Genomic DNA, 15,067 nt, shown 5'->3' on the forward strand with positions numbered 1-15,067 from the left:
CCGCGCTCCTCCGCAGACGCGGAGACACCGGGAAGACAGCGGAAGGGACCCGCGAGAGCGGGCCGCAGGCGGGGACAGCCAGAGCCCCGGCCCGGGCAAGGTAGAGGCGAGGGGAGGCAGCACCTGGTTCATGCCCGCGTTGACGAAGAGGGAAGGGCGCGTTTCGGCACCGGTAACGTGCGAAGGAGCGGAGAGCACGCCTTGGAGTCTGATTTGCCAAGTTTAGGTTGTTAGTCTGTTTTAACACGGTCTCGTATTTAGGCAGGAGTTGTGTGATGCAGTAACTCTTTTTCAGTAATCATGATTTTTCAATTGAAAAGCCCAAGTAGGCCCTAGTACTCTTTCCCTTAAACCCAGCAGGCAGAGATGTGTGTTGAAGTTGGGATGCTGTAGGAGGATCGATGTTCCAGTGGTCAAAATCAAGTAGTGAGGTGTTGCAGGTTCATGCTGTACCTAATTCCTTTGTGCTTATGCACTGCATATGCTCTTGTCTTTCAGTGGTAGGTAACTCTTGAAGCAAACATACAGTTTTGTTACTCTCCCATGTGAAGCCGGCAGGTGTGCGAGCATGCTCTGTGAAGGACTCAAGTTAATACATCTTCAAAACGTGCAGCCAGGGCTCTTGTCACACAGATACCCTGTTGTGCAGAGTATCTAATTCGAGACGACATTGCTCTGGCTGTGACAGTCCTTGTCATAGGCAGCAGGGTGACTGATGGCATCCGGGTACTGCAGGCCACAGGCTGGCCTGTTATCTCCAGTGAAAGCGGTTTGTGCTTTAAATGTTGGTGCCAAACTGTGCCACTGACGTGTGGGGTTGTGCTATGGTCTGCCAGTACTGCTGTGGGCAGCAGCAAACTCCAGTCCTCAAGTGGCAATGTCTCAGCCCCCTGCTGGTCCCAGAACTTGATCGAGGGGAAGTTTGGAAGTTTTGTGACTGGCCCTATGTGGTCTTAACTGTATCTGATGTGCGTGACTGAGTGTTAATAACAGGAGTCTTTATCCATCTGAGCCTCTACTTCTTATATATGCAACCCAAGTTGACAGAACACTAATATATGTGGAGCATTTAAGAGGTAGAGACCCACATGGTTAAATTTGCTTTCATGATCTTAGTCTGCTTCCTTGCATTTAGTTATGACGTGGGAGTCCAAGTTCTTGCTTTAAACTTGGGTGAGACCTGCTCAGGTAACGTGTAGCATCTTGCCATCTCCTAGGAGTTGGAAGGTGTGATGCAAATGAACTGGGATTACAGGGAGAAAGAAGGACAGCCTTCATCTAATGCATAAAAAACAGAGTGCACTTTTATAATATTCGTCACCAGATTTAGCTGTGTGTTTCTGCTAAGAGGTGTTTGTTCTGCTTTTTCTGCTGTATTCCATTGGATCCATGCAGTTATCCAGTTACACAATAAGTTGACTGAAAACTTGTGCAGCGCACAGATGAATAAGAAGAGTGTGGATGATTATCAGATCTTGCAAAAGAGGCAGTGGAGGGCTGTGCTTTAGAGCTGTTCTTTAAATGTCAGCCTGCAATTAGATCAGATTTAATAAGATACTGTGAAACGGTATGATTAAATTATGTCCCTTCTTCCAGAAGATGCTATTAGAGTCTAATCAGATTATTTAGATCACTTTCACTACTGGTTATGAACTGCGCATAGCTTAGTTTCTGAGCTGTAAGATTGATGGTGTGATTTAATTGTGTATTTAGGGTGCAGTTACATGTGCATTTTTTTGATGGCAGTTTTCTGGCTATTTTCTCGTATGTCTTTCCTGTTCACAGACAGTTGAACAGATGCAGCTAGCAAAAGAAGGTAAGAAATAATCTCGAGACCCATAAACAATTGTACTGGTTTGAAGAAATGGTGTTTAGTTAAGTAATCACTAAGGTGGGACAGGGATGGATTGAGAGTGGCTTTGAGAAGCTTTGCTGCTGAGGAGGATTTCCATGAAACCAAGGCAGTAACCTGGCTTAGAACAATCAAATTTTCCTTGCTGTGGGAGAAGGGCTTCAAACATGCAGGTTTCCATCTTCTATATACTCTTGAACTTAAATAAAAAAAAATCATATTACCCTAGATTTTTAAGTAGCTATAAGATGCTAATCTAGATAGATTTCTGCTATACTACTTAAACTGAAGTGACATAAACTGAATTTACCATGTTGTTCCTGCTTACAGTTACTAAACTCTTTATTTTCAGGTAACTATAGGCCGAGGATTAGATCTCACATACCAGCTGGTGTCAAAAACCTGTCCCTTGATGATCTCTCGTAAGCACTGTGTTTTCCAGCAAAATGCAGAAGGGCAGTGGACTGTCAAGGATAACAAGGTACAGAGGCTGATTAAAGACCTTGTACTCAGATTCACTGAAGAGAGTGACCTGTTTGGGCTCAAACAATGTATGAGCTGTGATATAATATGGTATAAGTATGATTGAAGGCCTGTGGGAATGTGTCTTGCCTGTTGTGCACTTTGAGCAGGAAGCTTTGGTCTGCTGCAATTGGGATACAAACTGTATTGCTTTCTGTATAGATTTGGTTTAGTATTTTTCAGGCAATTGTAGTCTTGCCAAGGGTACTTTGTGGTCTGTGAACCTGTTTTGTCTTGCTTTCTCAAAAAAGTCCTATGAATTTTGGCAGTATTCAAAAGGATAATGTTCTTGTACTGCTAGTGAGAGGATAAACTGATACTCCCTATTCTAATGACACAGTTGCTTTAATTGTCATCAACTACAAGAAGAATCTATTGTTAGAAAAATCATGCTTCATGTTTTGTTCTGATGAGTTTCTTCTGAAAGTCCTCCTCAGCTCATTAGAATAGTGTTGGCATCAGAGTCCTCAGCTAAGTCTCACTTTGAGTTTGGTAATCCTTTTTTTGTATTATGATCTCCACTTTCTCATTCAGGCTGAAAACTGTAAAATCAGTAGCTTGCTTTAAAGCAGCACTGGTAGAACAAAAGTGTTTGGATGTTTGGGTCAGCAGCAGATTAGTCAGAAACGAATAGAGTGGCTACTATTAAAATTACACTGCTCTTAAACAAAACTGTTGTACTTGCATAAACTTAAAAACTTACAGTTATTGCATGCTTTGAAACATCTGTGGTAGATTAACATTTCCTTTGTGTTATCACTGCTACTAGTTCTTTTGAATCTTTGAGATACGTCAGTTGTTTATGATTCTGCAGTTCATCTTGAGTATGGATTAGTTCCACTGTTTTTCAAAACTATTTCTCAAGCTAGTGTCTAATTTAAAAACTTGTGCTTTGAACGTTATCTCTAGAAGAACATTTTTCTTCTTGTTTATATTCTCCTTGTATTTATGGGGAAACTGTCATTTTTTTCTTTAAGCGGTATAAACTATGTGCCTTTTTCTTTTCTAGTTTCTTCTTGAATTTCAGGTGGCATTAATTGTGAAGAATAATTACTGCACTATTTTATGTTCTTGACAATGATCTATTGCAGAGTCTTCTTTTTATCAAATAATTCATATTTCTGAAGCTCTTGGGCAGTTTTTTTCCCCCTTAGAGTTTATTCTTTTCCTTCTGCACAGGCACATATATTAATGTTGTTCTTAGTGCTTGTACACAAAATCTGTAATGCAAGAATAGTGCACGGTAAATAACGCAATAACTCTAATAAATGTGACACTAAGTCAATAAATTGGATATTGCAAAGTTTATTTAAAGAGGTGGCTTATTCTGATTGAAACACCGAAGAGGTTGGATATGTTTACAGTTGCCATGAATAACTTGCAGAGGACTCTGCAACTGCATATTAAATGTTGCTGATTCTCTGTTAATTTGCAGAGTCTAAATGGAGTCTGGCTTAACAAACAGCGCCTGGATCCCTCAAAAACCTATCCTATCACTGAAGGAGACCACATCCAGTTGGGAGTGCCTTTGGAAAACAAAGAGACTGCGGAATATGAGTATGAAGTAATTAAAGAGGAATGGGAGAAAATCAAACCCTTTTTAGCCCAAAGGAATGACCTGGGGAAAGCTAAGAGTTCAAGAACTAAACGTAAATTTAGTTTGGAGGAATTGGAGACGTCTGGATCAGAAGGCCCTTCAAACTCAAGATCCAAAAAAGACAGAGTGTCCTGTGACAATGAACCTCTGGGTAAATCATGGGAAAGAGTAGAAGAGGCCAAACAGTTAACAGAGAAGATGGATGTCAAGCTGCTTTCTCCTGGACCAAGCGAGGGGGATAGTGGTCCAGTGCGTAGTAGCCCTGGGCACTCTGAGAAAGCCGTGCATGTCCCCCATAAAGACCAGAAAGGCTCTGGTCTTGCAGAGTCATGGACTGGCTTGGAAATGCTGAGGAAAACTCTAGTAGATATAATGAAGTTAAAGGTCAAAGTGCAGGAGAAGCAGACAGCAGTTCTGAGTGTGAAGCAGAAGCGCAGGAAGTACACTCAGAAGGAGATCATAGCAATGGAGCAGGAGCTCCAAGAGTTGCAGGACCAGCTGTGCATGGAACAAGAGCATCATCAGCTGCAGGTGCAAGAGCTGGAGAGGACATTCTCAAAACAGCAGCAGAAGCTAGAGGTATAATGGTGGTAATCTTTTTGGCCTGTGTCTTTTCATTTTTGTGGAATGCCTAATATAAAACATTGATCCAAAATAAGATATTGAACTATATGGTAACACAAATAATGTTTGTGTGAATTACTGCTGTTAAAAGTGTCATCGAAGTATTTCACTTCCATGACTGTGCGCCAAAAGAATGTGTGGACACAGAAGGGATTGAGTTGCATGGGGAATTAAGAAAAAGGTGCAAAATAATATTTACTTATTTTTTTACAAACAGCTTTGTTACAGCAAGATAGTAAAGTCTTTCAGTTAGTGAAAAAGCATGTTTTTAAAAAATACCAAAAGTCTTTGCCTGATCTCCTGTGGTTATAGAGAGAGACAAGTCAAAAAGTACTCACCTGAAGTGCAAATTTCTCATGGTATATGGATGAATTAGTGCCCAGTTTGCATGGCAAATCCATTCCCTTTCCAAGCAAGTGAATAATTGTATGTCTTAATCCCTGGAGGGAGGAAGGTTTTTTTCATACTTTGCAAAAAACCCTTTCTTGCAATCTGTGTCTTCAAGCAGTGTGTGTATGTTAAGTAGCTTTTTTAGATAACAAGCTGAAGTCTTTCTATTTGAGTTTGCTCAAAATCTGGTTTAAAGGAAGTAAGAATTCATATTGGAGTGTGTTTCATTATTTATCAGTTACTTCATTTAAAGTCTGCTGCTAAAGGTAAGTATGGAAAATCTGGAGTTGTGTGCTTAGGCACTATGGGAAGTTCAGCTGGTGCTGTAGGTACATCTGACCTCTTTGAATATCCTCAAAGATAGAGTTGCAGCTTTTTCTCATGCTTAAGCTGTTGCTGACCTATCTGCTTCTATGAACATGCTGGTGTCTTTAGAGCTAGAATAATGTGGAGGTGTTCCAAGTATGTAAATGACATATCCATTTTAGCTCTTAACAGTAAATAATACATCTTAATTTCTGTTGTACATGTGTAACACTGGAGTGGGACATCCCAGGGTTTGCTGAAAAAGTGTTGTTTATTTAAGCATATCCTTTAAAGAGAGTGTGCAGGGTAGTAATTTACAGTCCCTTGCTTTCTTCAAGTGTTTGAGGTTTTTTTCTTCCACCTTCTTTCTTTCCTCCCCAGGGAGTAAAGTGGCAACATGGGGAAGAAAATCTGAAGGAGCAGCTGGCCCAGGTCCTGCAAGAGGCAAGTAGTTATGAGTCTAGGTTTGGTCTAACTGTGTAACTCAGATATTTAAATCTTTCTTACTGCTGTGGCCTCTTGGTAGAAGACAAGGACTTTGCCTTAGGTGTGGATTGGGTGATCTTCATCTACAGACTAAATTTCTGTCAGAAAGTGGCAGACCTCACTTTGTGGGAGTTGCTGTTTGCCAGCAAATATTGTGATAATATGCACTCAGATTGGAAGCATTAAGTAGCTGCAATTACTTTTATTTTAATGTGGTCCTTTGTGAGGTCTGTCTGCTGGTTATCTGTTTTGGGGAAGTTATTTTGGCAATTTTAACCAGATGAAAAACATTTCCCTCTTGGTTAGGAATGTTTTTGAGAGATTGCCACGCACTTAGGTTTCCTAGGCTTTTTTCAAAAGACCTTTCCTTTTAAAAAGTTAATCTGAAAACAGCTTCAGGTAACCTTGCATACAATGACAGGTTTTTGTGGTCCTTATGTGTCAAATACCCCTTGATACTCCAGTGTCTTGGATATACTTAAAAATGGTGGCTGTAAAATTACTGAAATGGAAGAACAACCCGGGAGAGGGAATGAGAAGTGCCATGACACTGGGAAGGTTATAAATAACTGGCACTACATTTCAATTTTAAGTTACAGCTAAATGGCCTTAACACCTCAACTCCATATATAGACATGTGTTGCTCTTTTAGGAGAAGATTAGGAGAAATGAGTATGCTGAACCTCGTAATCATGGCCATGTATATTTAATAGCATAGCTTGTAATGGCACTCATATCATTTCTGGGATGGTATTGTTACAGCATCATGCTTTGATGGAAGAACTGAGCCGTAGTAAAAAAGATTTTGAGGAGATAATTCGAGCAAAGAATAAAGAACTGGAAGAAACCAAGGTAAGCAATAACTGAATTCTCAATTTTATTCATAAGTGAAACATGATATGCTGCAGCAGAGGACATAGTTTATTTAACATTTGTCTTGACTGTACTTTGCCTCCAATAGTGAAAAACTCATGTATTTTGAGGTGGCAGCTGACTCTAGGATTGGGGCAGGATACACCTTGCTGTGTTCAGAAATTGGTGTTGAACAGTCATTGCTAGATCTTTCTCAGTGATAAAGCAAGCCCAGAGAACCTGAATTTTGTGTTGTGTGGGAGAAGTGGGCCCATTTCACCCTTTCTTTAAAAAAAAAAAAAAAAAAAATTTTTAAAAAAAAAAAAAAAAAAAAGTATGTTTGAAAAATGAAGTATTTCATTTTCAGTTAGTGCATTCAAGTAAAACTGCAGTGTTCCAGCAGTCCTACAAGGGAGTGTAGGACTGAAACAACATGGAATTTGAATAACAAAGAAGATAAACCACAGTTCTTCCTGCCCTTGACACAAGGTTATGTGTGGAAAATAAAGGAGATCCTTTCCTGTGTTTTGTTTTTTTTTTTACTCTTGGGAGTTATCCCATTATCCACTTCTGGCTGTTTGCTTTATGGGTTTTTTTGTTGTCTTTGCAGCTCTGTTGCTGTTTCAAGTACAGCTTCAATTGGAAGAATTTCTGTTATTTTTAGGAGATAGAGCAGGTGCCTATTTAACTGTAAACAAACAAAAAATAATAATTGGGCAGTTAAATGGAAGTAAATGTCTTAAATTCGTACACTTAATTTTTTTAATATTTGAGGTATTTTTTCTGTTGGGTGCTTTTCTCTTTTACATCAGACGTTCTGTTGACTTAAGCCAAATTCATGCCAGGAAGAGGTTGAAAGAGATTCTGAAAAGATTGATCCAGCTGGTAGTTTCTTTAGGCTGAAGGGAATTTTGGTAACAGCTGCTGTTCTTGCTTGTAAGTTCTCTGCAGTGGGTGGGAATATTTTCCATACTGGTGTAACTACAAAGAGGAGAGAGGTTATGGATCTAAGTGTCTAATACACGGGCTTGACATGTGGAGACTTGTAGCTGTGTGATTTCCTACTTTTACTACCTTCCCCTGTGCATGCACTTCTTGCCAATGTTACATTGTAAAAGCTTGTTCTTCCTGATGCATGACCATATGTGCTTTTCTACTAGGAGGAGAAGGAGAAAGTGAGAGCCCAAAAAGAAGAGGTGTTGAATCAGATGAATGATGTGTTGGAGAATGAGTTGCAGTGCACAATCTGTTCTGAGCACTTTATTGAGGTATGTTTAAACTGTTATGGGTTTGGCAGTAAAGACATGAGAAGCTTTCCCTAGTTCTATTAAAGCAATAATCAAGGTTATTTATTTACTTTTCTAGTTTAACAGTCCCAGCAGACCCACAGTGAGTTGTTGGTACCAGTTGGTCCAGAAATCCATTCTGTCTGCCCTAACTCTTCCCCTGGGCAGCAAGTTCAGCTTTAATGTCTCTACCTGAATAGAGATGAGTGCTTAAATCTTAAGATGCATGTAGGCTTGCAGCAGTTTAGGGTGTTTTTGAACAGGTGCTCTGAGCTGCTGCTGCTGACAGCCTGCTTGGAGAAGAATTATTTTGTAGTAGACCTTGCTTTAAGTTCACTAAGGTTGGACTGCTTCAGGTTTAGATATAGGAAGAGGTTAGTAAAGAAAGGGAGGTACAGTGTTCAGTCAAGTCCTGCCCCCTCTCTCTCTGCTGGGGAAAACTTTACTCTATCCTGGCTGAACCAGGACAATATTGTTCAGATAAACTCTTTCTTTGAGATATTGGTCTGCCTTCATTTGATTCTAGGAGTGATAGGCTATGTCTGAAATGTAGACTGTTACTTCTGTTTGTGTTTTGCTAGAACTTCAGTTTCATTACATTCATTTCTACTACAGAAGATCTGATGTGTTAGCCTTGTTCTAATGACTTAACAGCTAGCTGAAATTTTAATTTCTGGTTTCTCAGTAAGTTAAGATGCTATTCTGCAGTATCTGAGTTTTTCCATAATTCATCCTTTCCAAATTGAGGAAACTTTTATAATAGAATTAACTATTTCTGTCTGTGTTTTGGACTTGCTGTGATCTACAGTGAACCCATTAACCAATTTGTAAAACTTGTCTGCGCTCTGGCATGGGAGAGTTTTTGTGTGTAACCCCTACAAAGGCTAAAGAAAAAGGGGCTTTCGGCTTCTTCTCCCCCTTTCCCTTAGAGGAAGTGTTCATCTAATATTTTCATGACCTCAGTATTCTTTTCTTGCCAATGCTTGTGTGAGCATGCTCTGATAAGTATCCTTCCGTCGAGTTCCACAGGCAGTCACTCTGAACTGTGCACACAGTTTCTGCTCCTACTGTATCAATGAGTGGACGAAACGTAAAGTGGAGTGCCCTATCTGCAGGCAGGAGATCAAATCAAAGACACGCTCTCTGGTCCTGGATAACTGCATTGACAGGATGGTAGAAAAACTGGATGTGGAAATGAAAGAGCGTCGCCTGACCCTTATCAGAGAGCGGAAAGGTGAGAGGTGGGTGGATGTGGCATGATGACTACAATCTTTCATAATATCTATCTCTCATAACTTTCTTTGGCACCTATATACTGAGGAGATGCTTGGGGAATGCAGCAGAAACACTAGAAAATTAATGTTAAGATATGTTTTGTAACTAGGTTTACTGCACAGTAAAATAAAATTAATAAAAAGTTTGGAAAAAGACTTTGGTATGAATTCCACAGTGGAATTGAGTGGGACAACTTAACCATGCTAAAGGTTATGCTGTTTCAAAGTGATCACTAAATAAAAGTAAAACCATATGGAATGGGCCTTGAAAAGTTTACCAGACATCTTTTGATTAAACTATTGACATTGACAATATAATTGCAAAACACAGTGCAGTGCCTGATGATGAACTCTGAATTATTTTTTGTGTGCTAGATTTGTGCAGAAAAACTCTGAAGGGAATGTTGGTGTGTCATCTTAAGTGAATGGCTGAAATGGCAGTTGCTCTGCCATGTAAACTTTTCTGGAGTTAAAGCCACTATGGCTTAAATGCATAACCTCTTGCCTACCTGTATCTGAAATATGTAAATCCATCACTGTCATGCACAGTAAAACTCCAGTATGGAGTATTTCTGTTCTGCTTCCCTCTTCCAAATTTGTTTCTAGAGCACTCAACACTGGTATCTAGGTGCTGAAATGTAGAAGTGTCTGCTACCCCTTAACAAATTTCTGTTGCTTTGTTCCCATAAATGTTTTGTTTTCCCCTCGTAGAACTGAATGCATGATGTTTCATTTTGCAGTGTGTCAAGCCTTTTACGTAAATAAAGGTGCATTTGAAACGTTTCAGATTCTTCATGGTGACATAGAGTGATACCATAACCATAAAGTCACATTAGTTCAAACCTGAAATTATAACCTATTTAACCAACTCGGTCTGATTCCCTCAGGAAATGCTACACTGCTCAGAGGCTGCCCAGCTCGGCTTCATGAATTGTTTTAACCTCCGCAGAACTGACACTGCTCTTATGTAATACACACATTGCAGAGTAGGCCATATTACTGTTGAAGTGTCTCAGCAGGTAGCAAATAGTGATTAGATGAAGTGGTGCCTTCATTGGAGCCCACTTCATTTCTGTATGGTAAACCAGTGGTCTTCATGCTTTTTTCCACAAAAAGGAAACAAGCTCATTGCCTATGTTCAAGTGTGATAGATGTTCTAATTATATAAATGAATATTAGTAGGAAATCATTTTACTTCACCATGACACAATTCAGAAGGAAGAAGGAATTGTGTCTGTGCAGTCTTTTTATTCAGTGATGGAAACATTTTGATTGAGATGAAGATAACCATGAATTCCTAAGAAGAAACTAGCTCAAAGAGAAATAATGATGCAAGTGGCACATTGTCAGAGCTCAGTCAGAGCTTCCCAAGAAGCCTTTCAGAGAGCCTTAGTAGAATGGGCACTGATAGGACTGCTTGCACTCTTAAATGTATGGAGGTTTTGATGGGACTGTGTTTGAAAGCTCCTTACCACATTTTGTTCCTTCCCTCTTTCCTACCTGGCAGGGCACTGTAATAGTTAGCCGTTTCCCTTGCCAGTTGTGTGCCAGTGAAGGGATGGAGAATGTCTCCTTCTCATCTGTGCTATCTTAACAGAAAAAGGTCTGTGCTGTGCAGCTTGAAAGACCTGCAAACTGGTGGTGAGAGGCTGCAAGTTTCTAAGAGAATTTAGTAATTTAGCATTTGTGGGTACAGTGGTCACTGCTAACTTTTGTATCTGTGTGTTTTGAATGCAGAGAAACAGAAAGTGTTGGTGAAACCAGCCACGGACAATGACAGCAGTATCATTTCTTCCATCTACTCCATCTTGTTGATGAGCAGTTGTGACAGTGAGGACTCTTGAGTACTCTTACTATAATGAAAGCTACTACATTATCTAAACACTATTACTGCAGACTCTTGCCTGTGTGCTGCCCAGAACCAACCTAATGGTGTTTGGTTGACTACTGCTGGATGAGTGAACTGGACATCTGGAAAGAGAGGCTCTGAAGAGGCTGGAGCTGACAACTAGCAGTGTTTGGAAGAAGGACCTTATTTTTTAAATGAATGTACAGAAGCTTGATCTCTAAAATGAGACTGGGATTGTGAGAGAACAAACTGCTGTTATGCTAGAAGGCTGACATACAAAACCTAGGCTTCTATGATCGCTTATGACCTGCTTGGTGTAATGTAATAGTTTGTATGCATCGCTGCCCTTTCCTTAGTGAATGACATGTTTAAATGTGTACATCAGCTTCACTTATTTCAGGAAGCAGAGGGAGTGGCTCAAGCTATTTGAGAACTTGGCCGTCCCCACCAGCAGGCAGGAGTGGTATATCTTGAAAAAGTGCCAACATGGGTTTTCCTCTTGAATTTCATATGGCAGCTAGAGTCATCCCAGGCCTCTGGCAGTAAGGATAACAAAGGGTGGGTTATGGATCTTGTCAGTATTAAGTGCTTAAATGCATTGTAAGCTGAGCTGCTGGCCATTAGTTTGCTCTGTTGTTGTTACTCATTTTCTGTTAAGATTGGGATGGAAAAGATGAAATCTGCCAGAATTCCTTAGCTAATGCTCTTTTCCTACAGTATCTTTGGTTTGTTCCCTCTTCACGCTTTTGCATAAAGGGTTTTAGGATTGGGAAGTGATGCATCCAGAAGCTGTGAGCAATGACTTCAGAAATGCATATAGTTCTTGTCAGCAGCAGAGAGGAACCTGCCTCTTCAGAAATGATGCTATCTGAAATGTTCTGTTGTCAGGGTAGGAAAGCCACGTCTGTAGGCAACCACAAGGCACAGAAGGAAGCATTTAGTTTTATTGTTTACAAAACATTGTTGAGCCATGGATTGTACTACCCTCACAGCAAATCCCTCACCCGTAAGAGATTGAGCAAGTCTTGCCTTATCTTCTCATGATTTTGTCTATGAGGTTCCATTTTCAGTGGGATATGCTTTTGACTTGGGTGTTACATGGGAAGGACTGTTTTACACTGTGAGAAGATGGGGGAAGCCCTTCTCTGTAGTATTTCTTTGGCTATTTGTATGTACTTTCTTGTGTCTATGTTTATTTTGTTTAAGAAGGAAAATATAAATCCATTTCTGCATTAATCTCCTTGGTGCAACCACTGAGATGTCTCTTCTAGTTGTCTTAGATTTTTTTGAGAAAACAGACTATCTCATTTTAATGACTTTGCTTCATGTTTTGATTGCAGTGTGACTGTTTTAAAATTATTTGAAAGACTGGTGTATTCAGGAGATGTTCAAAAACAATCTAACTCTTCAAGCCTGTGGCTATTCCAGTGGTAATCTAGTAGATACAATCATACCTCTTAACTTCTTCCACTAAAGAAAGTTTCTATTAAGAAGGTGCGTAAATGATGATGCTGTCCTAAGGAAGTAGTGCGTTCTGACAGATTTGATTGTTAGTACTGAGAGGGGAGGTAGGGCTGATCAGTGGGCCAGGCAACTTTCTTAAAATCTTAGTGTAATGTTTCTTTTGTGAAGGAGTCATTACATCTTGAGTTTTCCTCTTTTTAATGTTAATTTTCTGTATGTGGTCTTGAAAGTTTCTTTTGTGAATATGTGCTCTCTAGGATGTCTAAGAGGGTTCCTGAAAACACGTGTGAAATAGGCTGATGTTGGAACAGGCATTCCCAATGCAGAGGAGTAGGAGGAAAATATTCTGGTTACCTAGGACTGCAAATTTTTCTACTGTGTATGTCTTCCATGTTGCTGCTCTTCTTCTTGCTCGTTTCATTTTGCTAAATATATTTATTTTGTTATGTTCGTGTTTATGCATACTGCAGAGAAGGATAACTCTTCTGCTAGTAACTGAGTAGTACTTTAGTGCGATTTGTGAGTGTGTCCTGTTTTCACTAGAATATGAACAACACAAGTGCACACCAACCACTTCCACTGTTACTGGTATGTGCATAGTGTGTAAAGCTCCACAGAGAGGTTAAGTAATAATCCTGTTCACTCGCAGAAGCATTTCATGACAAAACCAGACCTCTCTTTACAGTTCAATAAGTTCCTCAGTAAAACTACTATTGGATACAGAGCTGATGACTAGGCATACAAAAGTGTCAGGCAAACTGTTGAGCTTCTGCAAAAGGTGTCCTTATTTCTAATACTCTCCTTTGGTCTAAGGTCTGGATCCTTTCTTCTGCTTGATTGTACATCTAAATGTCCCCTTGGAGATGTCAAGCCCTGAACCTGTTGGGGGATGGCATCGAGCACTTCCTGTCTGGCAACCAGGGTTTAGGTTACAACTCTGGGCTAGTAACTGTTGATGCACAGCTGGCTTGATGCAGGTTTGACTTGCTGCTTTCTGTTGGAAGGTAGCTGTCATGTAGTGTGATAAGCAGACACTTTCAGAGCAATATATTGTTTATCAACAGAGCAGGAGTAGCTGAGGAGTGCTCATGGATTGTGGAAAGGGGCCCTCACAGAGGGACCATGTGCTGTCTCATCATGGGTTCCAAGATCTGACAATCACTTTTTTCTTGCATGTGTAATCTACCACGTTAGTGCTTGGTGAGCCTTAGCAACAATTGACCTTTAACTGTGCAGAACATGTAACTAGCAATTTAATAATTCAGCTGTGTCCCACCCCCATTTAAATGTGTTTATTTTTTCCTGAAAGAGATGCTCTGACTAGTCCATGTTTTGCTTCTTGTTCAGTCCTTCCCTCCTGCCAGTCCATTTTGCTGTGACCAACTTTATGATTATCTAGTTGCTATAAGGTATATGTCTAAATATGTGAACTACACTTCCCAAAGAGCATAGTCCTGTCCCTTGGTGCTACTTTATTTTTGGTTTTTAAGATTAAGCATTCATGCCTGTGTACTGAGCTGTAAACCCCCAAGTTTCAAGACTAGTGTGAAGTACAAGACAGCTCAATTAGTGCTTGAAATCTTCATGATAAGTAATCTATAGACATGTATTAGGCTTTCATTGTGTGAAAAGATTTACCATCACTGGCCTTACAGAACCTGCCCTGGCTTTGCTCGAGTAACAGAGCTGCAGTTAGCTCAGGGTGACGTGCCTCGTGCTGAGCAGGCTCTAGGCTTTGCAGCTTCCCTGCCTCTAGGAATAACGACAGCTCCAGCTGCTGAGGCAGGGCAGCGGCCCGGAGCAGGGACGGGGCCTGCTGCCGGCAGTGGCCTCTAAGGCGGGGTGGGGGGGGGGCTACTCTCCTTCAGAGGCACAAAAAAAGCCGGTTTTCTTAGAAATTGCCACTTTCAAGGCAGCGGGGGAATTATTTGTCCGTTAACACTTTATGTGCATTGTTATATGCAATATATTTACAAAAATTATATATAACCTTTCACACAGAATTTCGATAAGCTCTCACCCCTGTACACCCCTGCCTCATCTCCACAGGGAAGGAGTGAGGCTGCCGTCTACCTGCTACCCCAGAGGGCCGGGCCCTGCTCGCCGCCTGCGCCCCGCCCTGCCGGCAGGGCAGGGTTTAGTCCTTTTGCTATGTTTATGCAAAGTTTTATCAGCCACATCCAGAAGCTTGATATCTTGCCAGTGATTCCTGTTGAACAACACAAACACATCCCAGCTTGAGTACACATATTTAATAAAGTTCTGTTATAGAAGTCATGTAGGAAAGCTCTTTTATTAATTAACATTTGCAGAGGTGAGGTCAGAGGTTGTCTGAGTCTCTTGTGAGAAGTTGGTCCCATCTTATATGTTCTCCATTAGTTGATCTTACTTCCTCATTTTTTTTGTGTGTTTGGGTAAAATGAATCTTTGATTCAATAGTAGTAACCAACTGTCAAATGTTTAAGTTATCCAAGTGCTGATGTCTGGGTTGTCTTCGTCTACTAGCATTTAATGGTCGGTAGGTTGTACAAATGATTTGAAATTCAAGTCTTCAGTAATAGGGAA

General features: G+C 40.4%; 2 protein-coding genes across 5 annotated transcripts in view; one reads left to right on the plus strand and one right to left on the minus strand.

Annotated features, from left to right (window-relative positions):
- Positions 1-167, minus strand: part of AARS2 (alanyl-tRNA synthetase 2, mitochondrial) — a 17,432-nt gene extending 17,265 nt beyond the window's left edge. For both annotated transcript variants that reach the window (XM_026844422.1, XM_026844423.1), the window contains exon 1: positions 124-167. In XM_026844422.1, the coding sequence (XP_026700223.1) occupies positions 124-132 (9 nt within the window). In that variant the 5' untranslated portion in view covers positions 133-167. The remainder of the gene's footprint in view (positions 1-123) is intronic.
- RNF8 (ring finger protein 8) lies at positions 156-13,794 on the plus strand. 3 transcript variants are annotated; one of them, XM_026844425.1, is made up of 8 exons: positions 156-172; positions 2,205-2,333; positions 3,810-4,550; positions 5,673-5,735; positions 6,540-6,629; positions 7,790-7,897; positions 8,945-9,149; positions 10,927-13,794. In XM_026844425.1, the coding sequence occupies exons 2-8, from the start codon at positions 2,265-2,267 to the stop codon at positions 11,031-11,033; spliced, it is 1,383 nt and encodes a 460-aa protein (XP_026700226.1). In that variant the 5' UTR covers positions 156-172; positions 2,205-2,264; the 3' UTR covers positions 11,034-13,794. The 3 variants fall into 3 exon arrangements, with proteins under 3 accessions (XP_026700226.1, XP_026700227.1, XP_026700225.1); XM_026844426.1 differs by lacking the exon at positions 156-172 and adding an exon at positions 802-1,816 and having other exon boundaries at positions 8,945-9,156; XM_026844424.1 differs by lacking the exon at positions 156-172 and adding an exon at positions 805-1,816.
- The last annotated feature ends 1,273 nt before the right edge of the window (positions 13,795-15,067 follow it).

This window comes from Athene cunicularia (assembly GCF_003259725.1).
Source record: "Athene cunicularia isolate RWA chromosome 3 unlocalized genomic scaffold, athCun1 chr3_part1, whole genome shotgun sequence".
Taxonomy (NCBI): Eukaryota; Metazoa; Chordata; class Aves; order Strigiformes; family Strigidae; genus Athene; species Athene cunicularia.